A 26040-nucleotide genomic window follows, 5' to 3' on the forward strand; every position below is an offset into this window, starting at 1 on the left:
AGAGACCCCTCCCACCCCGGGCATTCTCTCTTCTTCCCCACCTCCCATCGAGCAGAAGATACAAAAGCCTGAAAGCACATACCCCCAGGCTCAAGGACGGCTTCTACCCCGCTGTTATAAGACTATTGAACGATAAGATGGACTCTTGACCTCACAATCTCCCTCGTCGTGGCCCTTGCACCTTATTGTCTGCCTGCACTGCACTTTCTCTGTAGCTGTGACACTTTATTCTGCATTCTGTTCTCCTTCTGTACGACCTCGATGTACTGATGTACAGAATGATCTGTCTGGATGGCAGTCAAGCAAAAGCTTCTCACTGTGTCCCACTAGGGGTGGCAATAACCATCACCGCCTCGGCCCTCCCGCCCCACACACTCACCGGTGACGCAAGGGGCGTCTCCTCGTCCCTGAGCGAACCACTGAGCACTTTGAATGTCTCCAGGGTCTGTTCATGTCTCCGAATCGTTGCTTGGATCGCCTGGCACAAGAGGGGTCAACAGAAGCTCAGAATTCCCCGAAATAATCCTGGCCTGCCGACTGATAAAACAGTCTGTGTGTGATGGGACGGTGCGGAGGGAGCTTCACCCTGTGTCTGACCCCGGGAGTGTGTGACGGGACGGTGCGGAGGGAGCTTCACCCTGTGTCTGACCCCGGGAGTGTGTGACGGGACGGTGCGGAGGGAGCTTCACCCTGTGTCTGACCCCGGGAGTGTGTGACGGGACGGTGCGGAGGGAGCTTCACTCTGTGTATGACCCCGGGAGTGTGTGAGGGGACGGTGCGGAGGGAGCTTCACCTTGTGTCTGACCCCGGGAGTGTGTGAGGGGACGGTGCGGAGGGAGCTTCACCCTGTGTCTGACCCCGGGAGTGTGTGACGGGACGGTGCGGAGGGAGCTTCACCTTGTGTCTGACCCCGGGAGTGTGTGAGGGGACGGTGCGGAGGGAGCTTCACCCTGTGTCTGACCCCGGGAGTGTGTGACGGGACGGTGCGGAGGGAGCTTCACCTTGTGTCTGACCCCGGGAGTGTGTGAGGGGACGGTGCGGAGGGAGCTTCACCCTGTGTCTGACCCCGGGAGTGTGTGACGGGATGGTGCGGAGGGAGCCTCACCTGGATCCAATCCTTCTTCTCCTCCTCTGTCCTGTGAAGACAAAATGTAAAGTCCTTGGTTAGAAATGAGACCCCCCCCCCTCCAAAATCAGCTACCAAACTGTGTTGTGGATGAATTAGGAGGTGGGATATTTACTCCGAAGAGTCTGTGTTTTAACTTTCCAGTTCTCTGCTCTGCCTGTTTACTCCAAACATTCCCAGCAGCTCGATTTCCCCTCCCACAATTCGCACCGGGATGCCTTCAGCTGCCTGGGAAGGTGACCGACGCAGGGCCCCGGGGAGAGAGCGCCCGGAGTATTGCGGACAGGTCCAGTCTCCCTACTGGAGGGAGTGCAGACTCCCCGCCGGGAGTGCCGCCTAGGTTCACCGGATCGGTCCCTGAGTGGTGGGGGGGTGTCCCGTCAGGAGGGGTCAAGCAGACCGGCTCTGGAGTTACGGAGAACATAAAGGGGTGAGAGGAGTTGGGGGGGGGGGTGGGAACGGCTGGTGTCAACGGCGTAAGCGAGGAGCTGGGGAAGGTCGACCGTGGGCAGATGTCTGTGGGTAGAACAACCCCTGACGAGTGTCACGGGGTCAGAGAGTTGTACAGCACAGAAACAGGCCCTTCAGCCCGAATCCTGCATGCTGACCAAGGTACCTTCCTGAACCGGTCCCATTTCCCAGAGTTTGGCCCCCATCCCTCTAAACCCATCCACGGACCTGTCCCAGTGTTGTAACCGTACCCCTCTCTCCCACTTCCTCTGGCAGCTCGTTCCCTGTGTCCTCTAGTATTAGACTTCCCGACCCGGGGGGGGGGGGGGGGGGGGGGGGGGGGGGGTGGGGAAAAGATGGTGACCGCCCACCTTACGCTCCTCGTAATGTTATAAACCTCCATCAGGTCGCCCCTCAGCCTCCTCCACTCCGGGGGAAAACAGTCCCGGCCTGTCCGGCCTCTCCTTATAACTCGAGCCGTCCGGTCCCGGGAACATCCCGGTGAATCTTTCCCGCACCTTCTCCGGCTCGGTGACGTCCTTCCTGTAGCTGGGCGACCGGAACCGCGCACAACACTCCCAAGTGCGGTCTCCTGCACAGCTGTAGCGGGACGTCCCGACTCCTGGACTCAGTGCCCCGACCGATGAAGGCCAGTGTGCCGGACGCCTTCTTCACCGCCCTATCTACTTTCAGGAGACCATGTACCTGTACCCCTGGGTCCCTCTGTTCTACAACACTCCCCATGGTGATGTAATTCACTGTGGAAGTCCTGCCCTGGTTTAACTTCCCAAAATGCACCACCTCACACGTGACCGAGTTAAACTCCATCTGCCGCTCCTTGGCCCACTTCCCCAGTTGATCCAGACCCCGCTGTAACCTGAGGCAACCTCCCTCAGTGTCCACCACACCACCGTCATCTGCAAACTTACTAATCATGCCCCACACACATTCAGATCCAAATTGCGCACCAGTTAGTGGGAGAGTTGAGATGGACGTCCTTAGACCGCAAGGGAGAACCGGAGTCGGTGGAGGGGAGGGAGAGGAGGAACCCTGACAAGCCCCCACCACCGTCGACGCCATGGGAACGAGTGGGATCTCGAAATCGGATGGCGAGGCAAGTCCGCGGCGGGTACCTGGCCTGTAATTCCAGTGAGCGCTGCTTGCCGGACACAAGGAAAGTCCTACACGAGTTCTGGTTACTGGTCTCCTTCACCTGTGGAACGTGGAGACGTGGGTCAGTGAGAAGGCTCGTGACTCTTCACGGGAGTGTGTGACGGGACGGTGCGGAGGGAGCTTCACCCTGTGTCTGACCCCGGGAGTGTGTGACGGGACGGTGCGGAGGGAGCTTCACTCTGTGTCTGACCCCAGGAGTGTGTGACGGGACGGTGCGGAGGGAGCTTAACCCTGTGTCTGACCCCAGGAGTGTGTGACGGGACGGTGAGGTGGAAGCTTCACCCTGTGTCTGACCCCGGGAGTGTGTGACGGGACGGTGCGGAGGGAGCTTCGCCCTGTGTCTGAGTGTGTGACGGGACGGTGCAGAGGGAGCTTCACCTTGTGTCTGACCCCGGGAGTGTGTGACGGGACGGTGCGGAGGGAGCTTCACCCTGTGTCCGACCCCGGGAGTGTGTGACGGGACGGTGCGGAGGGAGCTTCGCCCTGTGTCTGAGTGTCTGATGGGACGGTGCGGAGGAAGCTTCACTCTCTCTCTCTCCCCGGGATCCACAAACCCTTCGATTGGAACCCCACCTCCATCCCGTCCACATCGATCCGCGCCCGGACGCTGAACTTCTGACCAATCAGGCGCAGCTTGGGAACGCAGTACAGCAACCGGTTGTTGAACTGTGGGAGGATTCACACAATCACCGTGTTAGTAACAAGAAGCTCAGAGGGACAACGGTGGCACTCCCTCCACGCGCTGGGACTCACCAGGATAAGGTAGCGGTCTTGAGTGCTCCCGTTCTTGGCTGAGAGCTTGAGCATATGACCCTCCTTGATGAGCTCATTAGTGGGGTTCACAATGTCTTCCTCCCCACCAAGAAGCTCGTAGACTTTGAGGAGCTTGTGCATCCGTTCCTGGTCGAACAAGGAGTCCGTTCAGAGGTTCTGTGCATTGGTATCGCCATACTCCCCATCGGAACCCACCCCTTCCCGTTCACCCCCACCATCTGCACTCCCAATGGGACCCCAGCCCTTCCCGTTCACCCCCACCATCCACCGTCCCAATGGGACCCCACCCCTTCCCATTCACCCCCACCGCCCGCACTCCCAATGGGACCCCACCCCTTCCCGCCCACTCCCAACTGGACCCCACCCCTTCCCGTTCCCCTTCACTTCTAAATCCCCGGATGCTCACCATCTTCCGGATGGCTGCATTGGAATGATCCGCTGCCGTCGAAATCAGCTCCAGAGATTCTGCAAAGACAAACACCAGGTCACTACAGTAACGCTCGAGCAGTGCGCTCCATAAACCAGCAACCTACCGTCACGTCCCGAGCTCTATAACCATTGGTGACCTGAATTGGTGTCTAGACAGGGCAAATCAATGGCAGCTACAGTGTTGGAAAATTTTTACCTACTTCTCTGTGGTCCTCTTTGTCAGTACATCGAGGGTAACGGTCATTTCCAATCTGGTAATGCCTAACAAAAAGGATTCATTGCTATTCCCATGTTGAGGGGAAGAGTGATCATAATATGACAGATTTTTCAGGGGGATGGGGAAGAGTGATCATTATATGACAGAATTTGGGCAAAAAATGATCGTAACACAAGAGAATTTTCTATAAATGCAAAACAATAGCAGGAGTAGGCCACTCTGCCCTATTCAATACCATAATTCCTAATCGACCCTGGGCCTCATCTCATCCCTCTATGCCCTTGCCCTCGCATCCTCTGATCTTCCAAGAGTTCGTCCACCTCCTCTTCAAATCCCACCAGTGGTCCGGTCTCCCCAGTGCTCCTGGGGTCGAAAAGTTCCGGAGATTCGCAGCCAAATGTGATCTGCTCCAATGCAAGTCCAGGACTTAACCCTGACTACACCAATCTACGAGGTGTTAGTATATCGAGAAACCAGCAATGGCCAACTTTGAAATCATGATCCACCACTTCAAGACTTCTCTTTAAGGCAGGAAGAGACACAACTAGCTACAGAAAGGAATTAAAGATAGGAATTAGGTCAAATTAGTTGGCAAGGATTGTAAGAGCTTCCACAGATATGTAGAAGGTCCCTTTCAGTGGGAATCAAACAGAGGCATCAGGGCAGAGAAAGTGAACCGATATTTTTGTATAAGATGCAGAAACGCTCCCGGAAATATCGGCGGAGCACGAGTACAAGGGAGCTCAGAAGAACCGCAGAGAGGAGCGGACCTGCGGAACAATAGATCCACAGGACTGGACGAGCTGCATCCCGGGATTTTTCTGAAGGGAGTTGGGGGCCGGAGATCGTACACGGCTGCCATCGAGAGCAGGCCCCGCAGACTGGAAGGCGGCCACGGTAACCCAGCTGGTTAAAGGAGGGAGACGGGTGTGTGAGCAACTTATGTGGCAGGGTGCGAGGATAGAGCCTGTTCTCTTTGAAGATGTAAGAGAACACATTCAAAAATATTAGGACTGAACACGGGATTCCCGAAAGGGATATAACGTTTGCCGTATCCTTTGTGGTTGTGACGAGCAGGATAGATCAGGAGGGGGTAGCTGATGTGATGTATTTAGATTCTCAAAAGGTCTATGATAAAGGTGTCACATGAGGGGTTATTAAACAAAGTTACAATGCACAGTATTGAGGGAAGTGTACTGGCATAGATAGTCTATTCACTCCCACCGACCGCACTCCCAATGGGACCCCACCCCTTCCCATCTACTCCCACCAACTGCACTCCCAATGGGACCCCATCCCTTCCCATCCACTCCCACCGTCCGCACTCCCAATGGGACCCCACCCCTTCCCGTCCACTCCCACCGACCGCACTCCCAATGGGACCCCACCCCTTCCCGTCCACTCCCACCGACCGCACTCCCAATGGGACCCCACGCCTTCCCGTCCACCCCCACCGTCCGCACTCCCAATGGGACCCCACCCCTTCCCGTTCACTCCCACCGACCGCACTCCCAATGGGACCCCACCCCTTCCCGTCCACTCCCACCGTCCGCACTCCCAGGAACACGGTTGGCCCTACTTTCCGAATCCTTGCGGTCGGGCGAGTCCTCGGGCAGCTTCTTCAGGTAGTCCTTCAGGAGGAGCTCGTAGCGCGGGATTCTCTGCACAGGCTCCAACATGTGATGCTGCAGGGTGAGGTTTCCACACAGCTCGTTCTTCTGTCGGGGTACAATGCGGAGGGGAAGGCATTAGGAGCGATCTACTCTCACCCTCCCCGACCAAGAGAGCTGGGTCAACCAACTCAACCCTGCAGTCTGCCCCCTCAGCTGTTCGACTGCAGGGGGCGTCGCGCGTGAGAACGGGGTGCAATGGTCGGCACCTCGAGCCTGGCCGGCCCAGCACCCTGAGGGGTCCGTCCCTCAGCGGGACCGGGAGGGAGCGGTCAACACCGCCCAGTCCGTCACAGGGCTCGGCGCTCGCTTCCGCCGTGTCCCGTCTCGGGAAGGCTGGCGGTGTCGGCAGGGATTCACCACCCCCCCCAACCCCCACCTCCTTGCCACGCCCCACCCCATACCACCCCCACCTCCCCCACTACCAACCCCTCACCACCCCCCACTCCCCACCCCCAACCCCTCACCACCAGCCCCGCACACCTCCCACTCCCCCAACCACCAACCCCTCACCACCTCCCCCAACACCCCTACTCCACCCCCCCAACTCTCCCCCCATGCTCCAACCACACCCCCACCCCCCCACTCCCTACCACCAACCCCCCCACTCCACACCCAAACCCCCCCACTCTTCACAGTCCCCCACCACCCCCTACGCCCCAAACTCCCCCCACCACCAACCCCCCCCACTCCACTCCCCACCCCCCCAGCTGCTCCCTTTTCTCTCTCCGAGTCAACGAGCAACACAGCATGGACGCAGGCCCTTCGGCCCAACCAGCCCACGCTGGTCCCAATTCCCTGCGTTCAGCCCATCTCCCTCTCCCCGCCCCTCCACGTACCCGTCCAAGTTCTCCTCAAATGTCACGGTTGTCCCCGCCTCACCCACTTCCTCTGGCAGCTCGTTCCACACACTCACCACACTCTGCGTGGAAGCGTTGCCCCTCGGGACCCTTTCCCCCCCTCACCCTGAACCTAAGCCCCTCCCCGCCTCCTCCCTAGCTTTCGGTTATCGCTGCGGGAGATCAAGAAAATCATGGAGAAAATTCACAAACGATGGAGACAAAGCAAATCGACATTGTATAGCGGTCAGCGTAATGGTATTACAGCGCCAGCGACCCGGGTTCAATTCTGGCCGCTGCCTGCGAGGAGTTTGTACGTTCTCCCCATGTCTGCGTGGGTTTCCTCCGGGTGCTCCGGTTTCCTCCCACATTCCAAAGACGTAGGGGTTAGGAAGTTGTGGGCGTGCTATGTTGGCGCCGGAAGCGTGGCGACACTTGCGGGCTGCCCCCAGAACACACTACACAAAAGATGCATTTCGCTGTGTGCTTCGATGTACGTGTGACTAATAAAGAAATCTTATCTTCAAGTCAGTCAGTAGGTTAGAACCTCCCTGTGTTTCGGACTAAATCCTGATTGAAACAAACTGCAAAGCAATGCGGAGGTGGTGTGAATTTTTGGCTAAACCAATAAAAGTTCAAAATTCTTGGAATCATTCAGAACAAAAGTGCATTGCGTAACGCGGTGCCTTGAATTTAAACTTGATTTGCAACCTTTATTTCAATACTTTGGACTGCTCAAGACACATCTCGGTTTCGTTGTTTAGGGTTTGTTGATCCATGACCTAGCACTAACAAAAAAACATCCTTTCCTAAATTTAGAGAGCCATAAATTCAAACAAGACCATTCAGCAAATGGGAAGAGTAGTGCCAAGCTATCGGAGGGGGTTGGTAGAGTGTGGGACACCAGACTTGGCAACCTTCAGGTATCTTCTGCCTTCTGGGAGAAGACGCAGGACATCCAGAGTGAAGAATAGCTTCTTCCCCACTGCTGTCGGACTCCTGAACCATCCAACCCTTCCCTTGCAGTGCTGGTCCACACCGAAAGAGATGCCCCCATTCCCATCTGCCTGCATCTCTCGAAACCTTTCCCACCCATGGACCTGTCCAAGTGTCGTTACTGTACCTGCCTCACTTCCTCTGGCAGCTCGTTCCACATACAGACCACCCACTGGGTGAAAAAGTTGCCCCTCAGGTTCCTATTAAATCTCTCCCCTCTAACCTGTGCCCTCTAGTTCTTGATTCCCCAACCCTGGGGGAAAAAGTGCACATATTCACCCTATCTCTGCCTCTCATGGTTTTATACATCGCTATAAGGTCACCCCTCAGTCCCGATGCTCCAAGAAATAAAGTCCTATCCTCTCCAAACTCTTCTGATAACTCAGTCCCTCGAGTCCCAGCAACATCCTCGTAAATCTCCCTCTGCGCTCTTTCCAGTTCAGTAACAACTTTCCAAACAGTAGGGCGACTACAACTGAACACACGTGCGGACTCACCAATGTCCTGCACAACTAGAGCATAACGTCCCAACTCCTGTACTCAGTGCCCAATGAAGGCCAGCGTGCCGAACGCCTTCTTCACCGCCCTGTCTACCTGTGACGCCACTCTCAGGGAACCGTGTACTTGTACTCCTTGGTCTCTCTGTTCTACAACACTCCCCGGGACCCCACCGTTCACCATTCACTGGATTTATGATTACTACGTATACTGTTTACTCTGTGAACATCACACGAGCAAAGAGTGTCATTCCACACTGGTGGATATGTCAATAAACTAATTAAATCTGAGTGGGTTACAGGCTGGGGTCTTATCCAGGGGTTTGGGGGGGTTTATATATAGAATAACAGATCCCCAGGAGTGGGTTACAGGCTGGGATCTGATCCAGGGGCTCGGGGGGTTTATACATAGAATAACAGATCCCCGGGAGTGGGTTACAGGCTGGGATCTGATCCAGGGGTTCGGGGGGTTTATATATAGAATAACAGGTCCCCGGGAGTGGGTTACAGGCTGGGATCTGATCCAGGGGTTCAGGGGGGTTTATATATAGAATAACAGAGCCCCGGGAGTGGGTTACAGGCTGGGATCTGATCCAGGGGTTCGGGGGGTTTATATATAGAATAACAGGTCCCCGGGAGTGGGTTACAGGCTGCAATCTGATCCAGGGGTTCGGGGGGGGGTTTATAGATAGAATAACAGACCCCCGGGAGTGGCTTACAGGCTGGGATCTGATCCAGGGGTTCAGGGGGGTTTATATATAGAATAACAGATCCCCGGGAGTGGGTTACAGGCTGGGATCTGATCCAGGGGTTCAGGGGGGTTTATATATAGAATAACAGACCCCCGGGAGTGGATTACAGGCTGGGATCTGATCCAGAGGTTCAGGGGGTTTATATATAGAATAACAGACCCCTGGGAGTGGGTTACAGGCTGGGATCTGATCCAGGGGTTCAGGAGGGTTTATATATAGAATAACAGGTCCCCGGGAGTGGGTTACAGGCTGGGATCTGATCCAGGGGTTCAGGGGGGTTTATATATAGAATAACAGACCCCCGGGAGTGGGTCGCAGGCTGGGGTCTGATCCAGGGGTTCGGGTGGTTTATATATAGAATAACAGATCCCCGGGAGTGGGTTACAGGCTGGGGTCTGATCCAGGGGTTCAGGGGGGTTTATATATAGAATAACAGACCCCCGGGAGTGGGTTACAGGCTGGGGTCTGATCCAGGGGTTCGGGGGGTTTATATATAGAATAACAGGTCCCCGGGAGTGGGTTACAGGCTGGGATCTGATCCTGGGGTTCGGGAGGGTTTATATATAGAATAACAGACCCCCGGGAGTGGGTTACAGTCGGATCAACGAGTGGAGGAAGTAATGACCTACCTGAATATCTTGCAGGGTGGACTTGAAGTGAGTGGACTTCTCCACCCAGATGTTCACCAGTTCCATGGCCCTGTCGAAGTTCTTCACGTACTCCCCGTACATCTTGAGGAAGGGAGCTAACTTCTGGAGGATGTCTCCGATCCGTGGCTTCGACTCCCTGCGTTGGGAGAGGTGGGAAGGGTTAAAAACGGAGACCAGCATTCCCGAACCACTGGGCCCTTCCAACACCCCCTCCGGACGCCGCACCCCGCCCCGCCTCTATGAACCCCCTCCCTCGCCGTCTCTGTGACCCCCCTCTGGCCCCTGCACCCCTTCCCATCTCTGTGAACCCCTCCGGCCCCTACACCCCTCCCCGCCTCCCGTGACCCCCTCCCTCCCCGTCTCTGTAACGCCCCTCTCTGTCCCCTACGCCCCTCCCCGTCTCTGCACCCTGAAGGATTGCCACACTCAGGCTCCCTAAGACAAGACAGGCTTCTCTCGAATCAGAGGAGTTTGGCCTCAAAACGCCTGGAAGCAAAAAATGAAGTGACCACTCTCGGGGAAGGCTGTTGGGGGAATTCTCAGCGGGATTGACTGGAATGTGTTTAAAATCTGAGGTTAAAATTCCTCTGGAGGATATCCAGTGTTGTCTGGTCCTGGTCTAAAAGCAGGCCTTTGTAGTGTGGAGGCGGCCTCGTCCGGCCGAGACGGGGTTAAACATCCACGGCCTAGCGAGCTGCCAAGTTGCCACGACAACGCGAAGGGCCTACGTGGGAAAGGTTGTGGGCTGCGGCTTGGACGGCTTTAAACTTTCCCTGGAAGGTGGGGGGGGTGGGGGGGGGGGGGAGAAATAAAGTCCCCGGCCCTCAAGTGCGGCCTTTGTTCTATGGAGGGCCGCAGCCTGGGCCACAGACACCGCACGTCACCCGCCCGCGGCCCGGGTACGGCGGGCTGGCGATCGGGTGCCTGGCCTCCCTCACCAGCTCCTCCCCCCACCCACCCCGGGCTCCCTCGATCCCTCCGTCTCTCCCTCCTCCCTCTCTCCATGCCCGTCTCTCCCTCCTTTCCCCTCTCTCTCTCTCTTCATCCTCCCTTCCATCTCTCAGCCCCCCGCTCTATCCCTCCGTCCTTCCCCTCTCTACTCCTGCCTCTCCCCCCTCCCTCCGTCCTTCCCCCTCCCTCTCTCCCCCTCCGTGCTTCCCCTCCCTTTCTCCCTCAGTTCACCCCCCCCACTCTCTGCCCCCCCCCGTCCTCCCCCCAGCTCCACCTCACACCCTCTCTGCCCCTCACCCTCACACCCTCTCCCTCCCCTCCCTGCCTCCTCTCGGTCCCTCTCCCTCCCGGCCTTCACCCTTTGTTCCCTCCTCCGCTCTCTTACTCTCGCCTCCTCTCACACACCCACAGCATCCCTCCCTGGACTCCTCCCTCTCCCTCCTCTCCCCCTCCCTCCAACTGACCCACCCCAGTCCGTTCCCCGGACACCCCTTCTGCGGGCCGCGCGGGGCGGGGGATGAACTGTGCGGTCCCGGGTCACCCAAAAATCTGTCCCGAGAGGCGCGGACTGAGCATCACGCAGGCGAGGCTCTGACTCCCTCGAGTCAAGCTCCCTCCTTCCTCTCCAACCTCGACCTGTCCCTCTCCCCGCCTCCCGCTTGACTCTCCCTCCACAGAACCTCGCCACCCTCCCCCTCCAAGTCACCCCTCTCCCCCCAAGTCACCCCTCTCCCCCATCCCTCCCCACCCACCGCCTTCCCTCCCAGCCCCTCGTCCCTCCGTCGAGACCCTCCCCCGCCGGGTCTCCGCTCCCCCCTCCCTCTGTCCACTTCCGTACCCCCCCCCCCAAGTCTCCAAACCACCCTCCCCTCCTCCCTCCAACACTTCCCTCCCTCAATCGCTCCTCCTCTACCCTTCGATCCCCTCCCTCCATGCCTCCCTCCATTCCCCTCAGCCCCTCTCTCCAAACCTCCTCCTTCCCCCACCCCTGCCTTCAATCCCCCTCCTCCCCCCTCTCCCCCTCCCTCCTCATCTCCCTCAAACCTTCCTCCTCATCACCTCTTCCCCCTCCCACTCCTCCTCCCGGCTCTCCCTCCCTCAACCCCTCCTCCTTCCCCCTCTTTACCCACTCCCTCCAAACCTCCCCTCTCTCTCCACCCTCCTACCCCCACCCCCCCTTTATTTCCCTACCTCCTCCCCCTCTCCCATCAACCCCCCTCTCCTTTCTCTCCCGTCCCTCCCTCGCCCCTCACTGCCTCCCTCCCTCTCCCCCACCTCTCCTTCCCTGTCCCCCATCTCCTCGCCCGACCCTCCCTCCCCTCCTCAGCCCCCACCCCACTGCCTCCCTCTCCCCTCCCCACCTCCTCTCCCTCCCCTCAGCCCCCAATCCCCTCTCCTCCAATCCCTCCCTCCCCACGTCCCCCCTCTCCCCTCAGCCCCCATCCCACTACTTCCCTCCCCTCCCCTCCCCTCGCCCCTCCCTCCCCTCCCTACCACTCCAGCATCCTCCTCTCGAGCTCGGGAAGCAGGAACTGCTGGTGAAAGAGGTGAATGGAGCATATATTGGAGAAGATTCCATTGACCACATCCTCGGGCAGCGAGTTACGACAGCGAGCCTCCTCCATCAGCCGGGCGCAGAACACCTGTGGGGAGGGAGCGAGGGAGGGGGGAGTCACTCCCAGGGCGGGTGAGGCAGCGCCGCGCAGCGGGAGGGGCGGCGAGGAGGGAGCGCGAGGTAGCCCGACTCCCCAGCACCTCACCTTGTCGAGCAGGTACAGTCGCGAGACGTAGGCTTTCTCCGTGACCAACAGCTCGTTGGCGATCTGGTACACCTTCTGTTGAGCTGTCAGCTGTTGGGAGGGAGGGGGGGGGGCAAGGAGGGAGGTGAGGGGTGGAGGGAAGGGGGGGACGGAGGGAGAGGGGGACAGAGGGAGAGGGGGACAGAGGGAGAGGGGGGAATGGACGGAGCGAGAGGGGACGGAGGGAGAGAGAGGGGAGGACAGAGGGAGAGAGAGGGGGACGGAGGGGGGGACGGAGGGAGAGAGAGGGGGGGACGGAGGGAGAGAGAGGGGGACGGAGGGGGGGGACGGAGGGAGAGAGAGGGGGACGGAGGGGGGGGACGGAGGGAGAGAGAGGGGGACGGAGGGAGAGAAAGGGGGACGGAGGGAGAGAGAGGGGGACGGAGGGAGAGAGAGGGGGACGGGGGGGGACGGAAGGAGAGGGGGGGACGGAGGGAGAGGGGGACGGAGAGGGGATGGAGGGAGAGGGGGACGGAGGGAGAGGCGATGGAGGGAGAGGGGGACGGAGGGAGAGGGGGACGGAAGGAGAGAGGGGGACAGAGGGAGAGAGGGGGACGGAGGGAGAGAGGGGGACGGAGGGAGGGTATGTAGGGACAGAGAGTTAGCCACAGCCCTTTTGCCTGACCCCCAACCGGCCCCCTCCCTGCCCAGACCCCCCGCAGCGGCCCCTCCCATGGTTCCCGAGACCCGGGTTCAATCCCCACCTCTGCTGCTGTCTGTGTGGAGGCTGCACGTTCTCCCCGTGACCCCGTGGGTTGCCCCCGGGGGCTCCGGCTCCCTCCCACATCCCAACGGACGCGCGGGGTCGGCGGGTTAGTCGCACCCCCACCCCCGGTGTGTGTAGGCCAGGGGGAGAATCTGGGGGCAAATGATGGGGAGATTGGGCAGGGGAATGGGGCTGGCATAGACCCGATGGGCTGAAGGGTCTGCTCTGTGACAGGATCACGATGACGGTCCCGGGTTAAATGAGCTGATCAGTTCTGCGGGATGCCGGTGAGCACACACCGGGAAAACCGGGGGGCGTATCCGTCTCCCTCAGTACAGGAGGACGTGATTGCGTCGGGAGCAGTTGGGAGAAGGGGGAAGTGGGGTGGAGGGAGGGTGAAGGGAGAGGGAGGAGGGCGGAGAGGGAGGAGGGGGGAAGGGTCCCTTACCTCCGCCGAATCCTGCCGCTCGACCGCGGGAGGGGCCGCTCCTCCGTCTCCCTCCCCCCGCTCGCCCTCGCCCTCCTCCTCGTCCCCGCTCCCCTCCTCCAGGTCACTGTCCCCCTCGGAGTCGCGGACGGAGGGACGGGACGTCCTGGGCTGCGCGCCCTCCTCGCCGGCGAAGCAGGCTTCGTCGCTGGCGCCGGGCGAGCTGAGGCTGCCGATGCCGCTGTCTCGGTTGGGCCTCTTGGAAGGGGCCGAGGAGGAGGAGGAGGAGGAGGAGGAGGAGGAGGAGGAGGAAGAAGAGGAGGAAGAGGAGGCCGTCCCTCCGCCCTCCGGCCCCCCTCCCCCGGCCTCCGAGCCTTCCACGAAGTCCACGCTGATGCCCGACTCCAGCGAGTTCAGTCGCTCCACCATGCCGGCCTTCGGGCCTGCTCCGTTGCCGGGGACGACGCAGCCTCCCTCCGCCGGGCCCAGGCCCGACCAGCACATCTCGGGCCCCAGCGGGATGTGCTCCCTGCGGAGGAAGGAAGGAACGCGGGCGTCAAGAGCGCAGCCTCGGCCCCGTCCCGCACCTGCGTGCTCCCCGTGCCAGGGTCCTGAGGTCAAGGGCAAGACCGGCCCAACCCCACCGACGGGCCCCAAAGGTTGGGCCAGGCGCCCTTCGAGCCCAGCCACAGGCGGGACGATTTACCTCCTCCCTCCACCCCCCACCCCATCCTGGGGGACATTTCGCCCCCTCGCCCGCTCCCTGTCGGGCCAAGATTTACCCCTCACACCCTCTTTCTCAGGAAGCCAAATTACCCCCTCACCGATGATTTACCCCTTCTCTCAGAGGAACACTTTACCCCCCTCCCGCACCATCTCCAGAGGACTGGATTTAGCCCCTCAAGCCCCTTCTCTCAGAGGGGGGTTATGATTTACCCCTCACAGCCCCTCTCAGGTGCACAATTTACCCCCTCCTGCACCTTTGGGAAGGGTGGGGGACAATTTACTCCTGGCCCGTCTTGAGGGGGAAGGTTTACCCTCTCAAACCCACCTCCCTCTGCAGGACAATTTACCCCTCCCTCCCCCCTACCTCGGCGGATAATTTACCCCATCCCGCTCCCTCAGGGGACAATTTACACCTCCTCCCCACGCCACCCCTTACCGTTCGAACTTTTCGATGAGCGAAGACACGCGGGCCGGAGGGAGACCGGGGTTCGGGGTGTCCTGGGACGTAGCCGGGGGGCCCCTGGGGTCAGCGGGCAGCGGGCGGGAGGGAGCCGGGGGGATGGGCTCCGTCCAGCGGGGGCGATGGAGGTGTGACGGCTTCGGAGGTACTGAGGACAAAGAGAGAGGGAGGGGGTGAGGGACAGAGAGACGTCGACCCGCACCAGTCCCCAAAGACAACACCCCCCCCCCCCCAACCCCTCCCTCCGTCCCCTACACCCCTCCCTGTCTCCATGACCCCCTCCGGCTCCTACACCCCTCCCCATCTGTGACCTCCTCCGGCCCCTACACCCCTCCCCGTCTCCGTCACCCCCTCCGGCCCCTACACCCCTCCCCGTCTCCGTGACTCCCTCCGGCCCCTACACCCCTCCCCGTCTCCGTGACTCCCTCCGGCCCCTACATCCCTTCCCATCTCCGTGACTCCCTCCGGTCCCTACACCCCTCTCCATCTCCGTGACTCCCTCCGGCCCCTACACCCCTCTGTCTCCGTGACCCCCCTCCAGCCCCCAGACCCCTCCCCGTCTCTGTAACCCCTCCCTTCCCATCTCTGTAACACCCCCTCCCGATATGCCTCCTCCCTCCTGAGGAAGAAGAGGAGGATTTGACATAATGGGGAACCTCCACATGTCATGTGACCACAAACTGAGGCCAAATGGCGGCAACGGGGAGCTCGGCCTCAAATTGGCGGGAGCCAAATGCCAGCCCCCTCGCGGCGAAACACCCCCCCCCCCCCAAAAATTCCACCGACGTCAAACCTTGCGGCTTTGCCCCCAGAGATCTGCGGCCGGGAGACGGCCTCTCCCCGACGATTCTCGTCGGCGACGGGTATTCCGCCGCCAGGAGGCCGGGAGCCTCGGCTTTTCCCTGCTGGGGATCCAGGCCTGGGCTGGAATCCAAGGACATGCTCTTGACAAGCGAGCAGGAAGACGGCGCCCCTGCATCGGAAGTGGGGATGGGAGGGAAGGGAGAGAGAGAGGGCAGTTAGTTCGAGCCTCAGGATCACAGAACTATTATCACCGACTTATACGAGGTGAATTGTCGTTCTGCAGCAACAAAGACATAAAATTACTATAAATTACAAAAATAGTGCATTAAAAAAAAAGGAATAACGAGGGAGTGTTCACGGGTTCGCGAACCGTTCAGGAATCTGAAGGCGGAGGGGAAGAAGCTGCTCCTGAATCGTTGAGCATGGGTCTTCAGGCTCCTGTCCCTCCTCCCCGATGGTAGTAACGAGAAGCGGGCATGTCCCGAGTGGCGAGGGTCCTCAGCGACGGACGCCGCCTTCTTGAGGCACCGATGTCCTCGATGGGGGGGGGGAGGGTTGTGCCCGTGACGGAGCTGGCTGAGTCTACGACCCTCTGCAGCCTCCTGCGAGTTGGACCCTCCGTACCAGGCGGTGATGCAGCCAGTCAGGACGCTCTCCGCCGTCCATCTGTAGAAATCTGCAAGAATCTTTGGTGACGTCCCGAATCCCCTCAAACTCCTAACGAAGTCGAGCCGCTGGCGTGCTTTCCTCGTGATTGCCTCAGTGTGTTGGGCCCAGGATAGATCCTCTGAGATGTTGACGCCCAGGAACTTGAAGCTGCTCCCCCTTTCCATCGCTGACCCCTCAGTGAGGACTGGGGTGTGTTCTCCCGATCTCCCCTTCCTGAAGTCCACGGTCAGTTCCTTGGTCTCGCTGGCGATGAGTGTGAGGTCGTTGTTGCGACACCACTCAACCAGCCGATCTATCTCGCTCCTGTACGCCTCCTCGATTCTACCAACAACAGTGGAGTCATCGGCGAATTTACACGCCTGCCGCGCAGCCCCGTTTCCAAGGGCGACCGGCCTGATCGGCCCCGTGAAGCCTTCGATAATTCTACGGCCACTTCATGGATTGGGCCTTGTAAACCGACGTTCTGTTGTCCGTACTGCAGGGAGTGCTGGATACCTCCGTCCTGAACAGCCGACCCACCACTCTCTGTGTCAAAAAAACACTTGCCCTGCACATCTCCGTCTCAACTTAAATGCACGCCCTCTGGTATTAAACATTTCGACCCTGGGGAAAAAGAATCTGGCTATCTCTATCTGTATCTCTGCCTCTCGTCATCTTATAAACCATCAGGTCTCCCCTCAGCCTCTGCTGCTCCAGAGAAAACAACCTGTTTGTCCGACCTCTCCTTATAGCTCATGCTCTCTAATCCAGGCGGCATCCTGGTGAACCTCTTCTGCACCCTCTCCAAAACCACCCCCCTCCACCCCCGCATCCTTCCTGTAACAGGGCGACCAGAACTGAAAGCAATACTCCAGATGCGGCCTCTTTGAAGATCTTCTCAAAGTACAAATATATCACATCAACTACGCCCCCCTCGTCTATCCTGCTGGATACAAGCTCGAAACACTAACAGGCGCAATTTTAATCACAGAGGGCAGTGGAGGCCGAGTCACTGGGTGTATTTAAGGCAGAGATTGATAGGTTCTTGACTGGTAAGGGGGAGAAGGTGCAAAAATGGGGTTGTAAAAATATCAGCCACGATTGAATGCAGGAGCAGACTCGATGGGCTGAATGGCCTAATTCTGCTCCTGTACCTTACAGTGTTATGGTATGTGGATGAAGCTCCTTGATGTCTGCATCAAAAAGACTTTGAAAACCTGAGCAGAGAGGCACAGTGTACAAAATCAGTGAATCGGTGCCAAATATTCCCAACTTTTAACGGCTTCATCACTGCCTCCGACATCAAGGATGTCACGAAAGTATCCCGACCGGTTGCATCCTGGTCTGGGACGGCAATTCGAACTCGCAGGAAGCCACAGAGAGCGGTGGGACTCAGCCCCGATACATCACGGGCACATCCCTCCCCACCGTCGGGAGTATCTACAGGAGGCGCTGCCTCAAGAAGGCAACGTCTGTCGTCAAAGATCCCCCCACCATCCGGGCCGCGCCGTCTTCTCACAGCTCCCGTCGGGCAGGAGGTACAGAAGCCTGAAGTCCCCACACCACCAGGTTCAGGAACAGCGACTTCCCTTCAACCATTCGGTTCTTGAACTGACCGGCACAACCCTAATCACTGCCTCAGTACAGCAACACTGGGACCACTTAGCACTGCAATGTTTTGTTCTTTCTTGTAAATTTATATTTATTGTACGTTTGTCTTGCCTCTCTGGTGCTCTGTGCCTGTGATGCTGCTGCAAGTAAGTTTTTTTATTGCATTTGTATTTCCGTATCTGACAATAATCTCGACTTTGACATGGATCTTGGAGAAAACCCCGGGCAGGTTAGGAGGACGTCGAACTGAATGCCTTCGGAGGGAGTGAATCAAGGGAGACCCTCCACGGAGAAGGGAGAGGGACGAAGGTCAAGGTTAATCCATGGGGGAAGAGGGTCGAGTCTATCCCCGGGGGAGTTATCCGCGCTGCGGGAGGGGCCAAACTCTCTCCCTGCACCGACATGAGGGACAAAAAATGAGCACCTCGAGTGGGATCCTGCTGTGCCGAGCTCACAGTGCAACACTCCAGGAGGACCCCCAAGCGAGGAGGACGAGGGTGTCCAGGACCTCCTGCAGACACCCCCACCTCCGCGCCCCCCCCCCCCCATTTGTTCACCCTCTCCCCACACTGAAACACCCCCTGCCTCCCGCAGATGTGGCCCAGCCGTGGTTCCGGGGTAGGGGCGGAGGGACCGGACTGGGAATCCCAGCGTTGGATCCGGGCGGGAAGCTCAGGCCCCTCCCACCGCTGCCGGAGTCTTTCAAACCAACGGATGGGAGACCGGGAGACGTGGGGGGGGGGTGGGGGGGGAGGGGGGGGGAAGAGGAGGGGAGGAAGAGCGGGGAGGTGGGGGGGGTTTGGATCTGACCGCTCGCCTGGTGTCAGTCACCTCCTCACCGTGACTGTGCCCTGCCCCTCATACTCTGCCCACCCCTCCCTCTCCGCCTCCTTCACACTCTACTCTTTCCCTCTCTCCCTCACTCTCTCTGACCCCCTCCTCCTCCTCTCTGACCCCCTCCTCTCTCTCTCTCCCCCCCCCTCTCTCCTGTCTATCTCCGCAGGGCAGTAACGGGACTGCCTGCGGCGGGTGTGCAGTGTGTGAGCGGGGCTGGGAATGCGGAGTGTCAGAGACAGACAGAAGGGTGTGTGACTGGATTCCAGCGCTGGGAGCTGCTTCCCGTCACAACTGGCCCTCCAGAAGTAAACCACAAGCTGCCTCAGGTCAACATCCGGGGTGTGGGGGGGGGGGGGGGGGGGGGGAGGGGGGAGGAGTGAGGGGGGAGGAGGGGGGGAGGAGGGAGGGATGCTGTGAACACCCACTGCCCTGCTGTGCCGGAGTCTCTCTGACCGTCCAGAGGAGAGTGGGATGCACCAGATGTTGAGGGAGGGGCCGTCTCATCGGTCCTTGCTTCCCGGGGTCAGACACAGGGCGAGGCTCCCTCCGCACCGTCCCGTCACACACTCCCGGGGTCAGACACAGGGTGAAGCTCCCTCCGCGCCGTCCCGTCACACACTCCCGGGTTCAGACACAGGGTGAAGCTCCCTCCGCGCCGTCCCGTCACACACTCCCGGGGTCAGACACAGGGTGAGGCTCCCTCCGCGCCGTCCCGTCACACATCACCGGGGTCAGACACAGGGTGAGGCTCCCTCCGCGCCGTCCCATCACACACTCCCGGGGCACACAAGAGGGGTCAATGCAAAGAGCATCTTCCCCCCACAGATTCCCTCAGCTCCCTCCCCCTCCCTCCTTGAACACCATTACTCAAAGCACCGGGGCGTGTAACCGGTTAACGAGCCTCTGTGGCTTCCGATCCCTCTCCCACGGAGAGTTAACACTGTCCCGTAAACAAGGTGGAGCGGTCTGGGAGGTAGCCGGTCCTGATAATGGGCCATAGCCACTCCCAGCCGTCCCCTTGCACAGTCCTGGTGGGTTAATTAACCCCCCCCCCCCACAACAGGACACGACAACCGTACCCTCCAAGATGGGTGAATTGGGGCCAGGCTCCTGTTCTGGGCTAGGCCCATGGGTCTCCTTCATCCCCCCCTCCCCAATCTTTGGGCTGTGGGAAGTGTGCTGGAAACCGTGGGCACTGGAGGCCTCCGCAGCGGATAGGACAGGCCTGTTTCATTTCATTCCTGTTTCGAGTTTTCTCTCTCTCTCTCTCTCTCTCCCTGACATATGGCTCCAATCAGCACACGTCAGTGCTGAGGCCTCCTCGCTGGATTCATTCCCGGATCCCTGCTTTCCTTCCCCTCCCCCCCTGCTCCCCCCTCCTCCTGCAAATCCCTCAGGCCTTCGAATCCCAAATCCTGAGGCAGCCTGCTCTCCCGCCTCCTTCCCAAGATCCTAACTGGAAGGTTGTGGTCTCGGAATGGAGGCCCGAGGTGCTCCCCAGGGCTCGGTTCTGGGCCCATTGTCATCTGTATGAATGATTCGGATGAGAACGTACAAGGCATGGTTCATAAGTTTGCAGACGACACTAAAATAGGTGGTGTCTTTGACAGTGAAGGTGGTTATCAGGATTTGCAGAGGGATCTGGATCAGCTGGGTCAGTGGGCCGAGGTGCGGCAGATGGAGTTTAATTCGGATAAGTGCGAGGGGTTGTATTTTGGGAAGACAAACCGGGGCAGGACTTCCACAGTGAACGGTGGGACCCCGGGGAAGTGTTGTAGAACAGAGGGACCCAGGGGCACAGGTACACGGTCCCCTGAAAGTGGCGTCGCAGGTAGACAGGGCGGTGAAGAAGGCGTTCGGCACGCTGGCCTTCATCGGTCGGGGCACTGAGTGCAAGAGTTGGGACGTTATGTCGCAGTTGTACAGGACGTCGGTGAGGCCGCACTTGGAGAACTGTGTTCAGTGTCGGTCACCCTGCTGTAGGAAAGATGCCTTTAAGCTGGAAAGAGCACAGAGGGAGATTTATGAGGATGTTGCCGGGACTCGAGGGGACTGAGTTATGGAGAGAGAGGTCGAGTAGGTTGGAACTTTTGTCACTAGAGCGTAGGGGTGACCTTATAGAGGTGGATAAAACCACGAGGGGCATCGATAGGGTGAATGCGCACAGTCTTTTCCCCCCAGGGTTGGGGAATCAAGAACTAGAGGGCACAGGTTTAAGGCGAGAGGGGAAAGAGATTTAATAGGAACCTGAGGAGCAAATTTCTCACCCAGAGGGTGGTCCGTACGTGGAGCGAGCTGCCAGAGGGAGTGGGTGAGGCAGGGACATTAACAAAACTCGGACAGGTCCGTGGACGGGAAAGGTTTGGAGGGATACAGGCCAAACACGGGCAAATGGGACCGGCTTGGATGGGGATCCGGGCCGGCACGGACCGGTTGGGCCGAAGGGCCTGTTTCCGCGCTGTGTGACTCCATGAAAATTCCGGAGGTGTGTGGGCAAGGCGCCCCTCAGAGTCAAATAGGCCGGGATTGGGTTTCAAGCCTTAACCTGGCTCGGTTTTGGGAACAGAAGAAAAAAAATCAGGACTCAAGCACATCTGGATACCACAAAGCAGGAAGAATAAAGGCGTCGACTATTTTCCAAACGAGGAGAGAATTTAGAAATCGGAGGTGCAAGGGGGCTCAGGAGTCCCGGTGCAGGATTCCCTGAAGGTTAACTTGCGGGTTGAGTCAGTATTAAGGAAGGCAAATGCAATGTCAGCATTCATTTCCAGAGGACTAGAATATAAAAGCAAGGGTGTAACGCTGAGGGTTTATAAGGCGTTGGTCAGACCACCTTTGGAGGATTGTGAGCAGATCTGGGCCCCGTATCTCAGGGAGGATGAGCTGGGCCCTGGAGAGGGTCCAGAGGAGGTTCACAGGGAACGAAAGGGTTAACGTACGAGGAGCGTTTGACGTCTCTGGGCCTGTACTCGATGGAGTTCAGAAGGATGAGGGGGGTGGGAATCTCACTGAAACCTCCCGGACACTGAGAGGCCGGGATAGAGCGGACGCGGGGAGGGTGTCTCCATCAGCGGGAGAGTCCGGGATCCGAGGGCACAGCCTCAGAATGAAGGGACGTCCCTTTAGAACTGGGATGAGGAGGAATTTCTTCAGCCGGAGGGCGGTGAATCCGTGGAATCCGTTGTCGGTGGAGGCCAAGTCAGTGGGTGTGTTTAAGGCAAGAGTTCTCCATTGGTAAGTGGGGGGGGGGGGTTAAGGGTCACGGGGAGAACAGGGTTGAGAGAATCAGCCACGATCGAACGGCAGAGCAGACGCGATGGGCCGAACGGCCTAATTCTGCTCCAGTATCTTCTGGTCTGATGGGAAGAATGGAAGAACAGGCCAGTTGAGGCCAAGGTTCCAGCAAGGCCTGGACAAACATGGCCAATCAAGCCAGAATTCAAATCTGAGTGAACAGGCCTTACCCAGGATTGGTGGAGTTATGGACAGTGTAGAAAATTGCCAAAGGACACAGCGGGATACAGATTACAGTTACAGATCTGGGCAGAGAAGAGGCAGATGCAGTTTAATCCGGGAAAGTATGAGGGGTTGCACTTTGGGAGATCAGGTGTAAAGGGACAGGACACAGGGCCCTTAACAGCGTTGGTGTGCAGAGGGATCTTGGGGTGCAAGTCCACAGCTCCCCTGAAAGTGGCTGCACAGGTCGACAGGGCGGTAAAGGCGGCGCGCGGCGCGCTCGCCTTTATTGGTCGAGGCGCTGAGTCCAAGAGTCGGGAAGTCACGTTGCAGCTTTGTAAAACTGATCAGGCCACATCTGGAGTATTGCACTCGGTTCTGGTCGCCCCCTTTACAGGAAGGGTGCGGGGGGCTTCGGAGAGGGTGCGGGAGAGGTTCACCGGGATGCTGCCTGGATTAGAGGGCACGAGCTACAAGGAGAGGTCAGACAAACTTGGGTTGCTTTCTCTGGAGCGGCGAAGGCTGAGAGGAGACCCGATAGGCAGGCACGGTAGTGTAGCGGTCAGCGTGACGCCATTACAGCGCCAGCGACCCGGGTTCAATTCCCGCCGCTGTCTGTAAGGAGTTTGTACGTTTCCCCCCCCGCGTCTGCGTGGGTTTCCTCCGGGTGCTCCGGTTTCCTCCCACATTCCAAAGACATACGGGTTAGGAAGTTGCGGGTGTGCTACGTTGGCGCCGGAAGCGTGGCGACACTTGCGGGCTGCCCCCCAGAACACTCCACGCAAAAGATTTCACCGTGTGTTTCAATGTACGTGTAACTAATAAAGATATCTTATCTTGGAAGTTTAGAAGATTACGAGAGGCACAGATAGAGTAGATAGCCGGTATCTTTATTCCCCGAGGGTCGAAATATCTAATATACCAGAGGTCATGCATTTAAGGTGGGGGGGGGGAAGAAGTTTTTTTGTTACACACAGAGCGGCGGGTGCCTGGAATGTGCTGCCAGGGGTGGGGGTGGAGGCAGATATGATAGAGGGGTTTAAGAGGCTGTTAAGACACATGGACACGCAGGGAATGGATACGGACCTTGTGCAGGCAGAAGGGATTAGTTCAGTGAGGTGTTTAATCCAACATCGTGGGCCGAAGGGCCTGTTCCTGTGCTGCGTTTGTGTTCTGTGTGCAACGGGGCCTAGACTCCACAAAAGCCAATCCCGAGGGCCTGCTGAAGGACTGGCCAACCTTCACTCCATAAAAGATGCCTGCAGTGGTGGATGGAGGGGGGGGGGGTGCAGTTTTTTATAGAGAGTTTGGGACAAGGAAGTTAATTAGTCGTCGACTGCACGAAGGATTAGGGCTCCTTTCTACGTGAAAGAAAACCGACGTTAAGGCTCCTGGTAAATGATTCCACATGGAGCCAAAGGCAGGAGCGAGGCTGCGGGCAAAACTTAACCGTTTGTTGGTAACGAGGCCGGGGACAGCGGGTCGATGTGGCAACAGACCCCGGTTAAGAGCTGGTTTACTGTCCAACCCCCACTGTTTAGCAACCGGGAGGACTTCCCCTCCCTCCTTGCCCCTTCACCGAGATCTGACCGGACCCTCGACAGAATGCTGCTCGTCTTTTTGCCCCTCCCTCATCTCCCTCCGCCTGAAAAGACTCCGCTCCCACCCCCCTTCGAGTTCCAACCAGGGAGGATCTCCCCGCTTTCTCTCTGTTCCCCACCACCCCCCCCTTCACCGATCCTGTCCCCTCTCACTCGTCTTCAAGTCTTCGACCCCCCCCCCCCCTCCACCATGGATACAGACCCACCTCTCCGCCCCCCCTCCTCACAAGTCAACCCTCCCATTCCTTGGAAACCTTCTCCGAACTCCTCCCAAGGCAGTGACCTCCTCCCATCCACCGTACTCCAGATGTGGTCTCTCCAAGGTTGGTGGAGGGGAGCTATTTTTAATGCAGCCCTAAACCCACTGCATTCTGAAATGGAGTCACACAGCAGGGAAACAGGCCCTTCGGCCCAACTGGTCCGTGCCGACTGAGATTCCCATCTAAGGTCCTATTTGCCCGCGTGTGGCCCATATCCCTCTAAACCTTTCCCATCCGCGGACCTGTTCCAGTGCTGTAACTGTACCCCCCCTCACCCTCCCTCTGGCAGCTCGTTCCACACACCCACCCCCCTCTGTGTGAAAAACTTGCTCCTTTAAACTTTTCCCCTCTCACCATAAACCTGTGCCCTCTAGATTTAGACTCCCCGACTCTGGGGGGAAAAGATGGTGACCGCCCCCCTTACCTATGCCCCCCATGTTATAAACCTCCATCAGGTCACCCCTCAGCCTCCTCCGCTCCAGGGAAAACAGTCCCGGCCTGTCCGGCCTCTCCTTATAACTCGAGCCCTCCGGTCCCGGGAACGTCCTGGTGAATCTTTCCCGCACCCTCTCCGGCTCAGTGACGTCCTCCCTGTAGCTGGGCGACCGGAACTGCACACAACACTCCGAGTGCGGTCTCCTGTACAGCTGTAACGGGACGTCCCGACTCCTGTACTCAGTGCCCTGACCGATGAAGGCCAGCGTGCCGAACGCCTTCTTCACCGCCCTGTGTCGCACTTTCAGGGAACCATGTACCTGTACCCCTGGGTCCCTCTGTTCCACAACACTCCCCAGGGTAAGGTCATTCACTGTGAAAGTCCTGCCCTGGTTTAACTTCCAAAACTGCAACACCTCACGCAGAAACCGTCAGCAGAAATATCTGCTCAGATCGGACCACGTTTCACACTTCTGAGAAAAGTCCTCAGACTATGCACTTCGATGTCCAAGTTACTTGACAAACAAATCGCAAAACCGTTCACTCAAAATGGTTGGTTTCGCTAATGTTATCTGCCTATGTCAACGTCACAGTGCAATTGCAACCTCCCTCCAGAAGGGGGCACTGAAGGGCGTGACATGTTTACATAGCATTTTCCCATGCACTAAACTCAACATCCATGCTTAGGTTTTTAAAAAAACTCTGGTCACCTGTAAATATTTTACCCAAGGTAGCGCTGATTAATTTTGTCACAACACTTGAGCCACAAGGATAGGATCGAAAGGAAATGCTCGCAGAGAACTGCGCGAGGAACTAACCGCTTCACTCACTGAGGCTGCAGTTGAACCTTAAGGTGAGACGCAGTTGTACACGTCCACCGGACGGATCAGAACCAGATTGTGAATCTCAGGCAGAGATTACCGTGTATGTAGTATTGTGTGTGAGAGAGGGGGAGGGAGAGAGGGGGAGGGAGAGAGGGAGAGGGGTGAGATGGTCGGGGGGGGGGAGGGGGGAGGTCGTCGGGCGTTCGAGGGTCAGGGAAGAGAGGGAGAGAGGAGGGGATGGGGGATGGAGAAGCTGGGGGAAGGGGGCATCGGGGTGAGGGTCAGGGGAGAGAGGAGGGGGTGAAGCTGGGGGGGGGGAAGGCGAGGGGGGGAACGTTGAGGACCAGTGGGGTTATTGGGGTGAGCGGGGGGTGGTGAGGGGTGAGGGGTGAGTGGGGGGGGGGGGTGAGGGGTGAGCCTCCCAGCCGCCACACACAGATCGTCAGATCAGGGTCCGTCCCTTTGCCCCTCCCCCTCCCCAGTCCCATCACCCATTCTCCCCAAGCACCCCCCCCCCACCGACCCCTCTCAGGGGTAACGACTCCCTCCCTCTGCCTGTTTATATCCTCCTCCCTCTCCTCCCCCTCACACTCACCAGTTTCCCTCCTCTCTCCCCATTGCTGTGTTCCTCAGTTCCTCCCTCTCCATCCAATCTCTTTCCCCTCCCTCCACCCTCCTTCCCTCCTCTCCCTACTCCCTCCTCTCTCTCTCCTTCTCTCCCCCTCCCTCTCTCACCCCCTTCCTTCTCTCCCTCTCTAACTCCTCTCTCCCTACCTCTACCTCCTCTCTTTCTCTAACTCCTCTCTCTCTCCCTACCTCTACCTCCTCTCTTTCTCTAACTCCTCTCTCTCCTCTCTTTCTCTAACTCCTCTCTCTCCCTACCTCTACCTCCTCTCTTTCTCTAACTCCTCTCTCTACCTCC

General features: G+C 58.6%; 1 protein-coding gene across 1 annotated transcript in view; it reads right to left on the reverse strand.

The window, feature by feature from the left end:
* fgd1 (FYVE, RhoGEF and PH domain containing 1) overlaps positions 1-26040 on the reverse strand; it is a 33890-nt gene that overhangs the window by 6423 nt on the left and 1427 nt on the right. Inside the window, exons 2-14 of the mRNA XM_052009064.1 lie at positions 15436-15615; positions 14619-14790; positions 13478-13985; positions 12285-12374; positions 12019-12167; positions 9553-9709; positions 5749-5887; positions 3930-3988; positions 3503-3649; positions 3323-3415; positions 2710-2789; positions 1106-1136; positions 380-478 (exon numbers count right to left, since the gene is read on the reverse strand). Of these exons, the coding sequence (XP_051865024.1) occupies positions 380-478; positions 1106-1136; positions 2710-2789; positions 3323-3415; positions 3503-3649; positions 3930-3988; positions 5749-5887; positions 9553-9709; positions 12019-12167; positions 12285-12374; positions 13478-13985; positions 14619-14790; positions 15436-15615 (1904 nt within the window). The remainder of the gene's footprint in view (positions 1-379; positions 479-1105; positions 1137-2709; positions 2790-3322; positions 3416-3502; positions 3650-3929; positions 3989-5748; positions 5888-9552; positions 9710-12018; positions 12168-12284; positions 12375-13477; positions 13986-14618; positions 14791-15435; positions 15616-26040) is intronic.

The sequence above is a fragment of the Pristis pectinata genome, chromosome 43 (assembly GCF_009764475.1).
Source record: "Pristis pectinata isolate sPriPec2 chromosome 43, sPriPec2.1.pri, whole genome shotgun sequence".
NCBI classification, from domain to species: Eukaryota; Metazoa; Chordata; class Chondrichthyes; order Rhinopristiformes; family Pristidae; genus Pristis; species Pristis pectinata.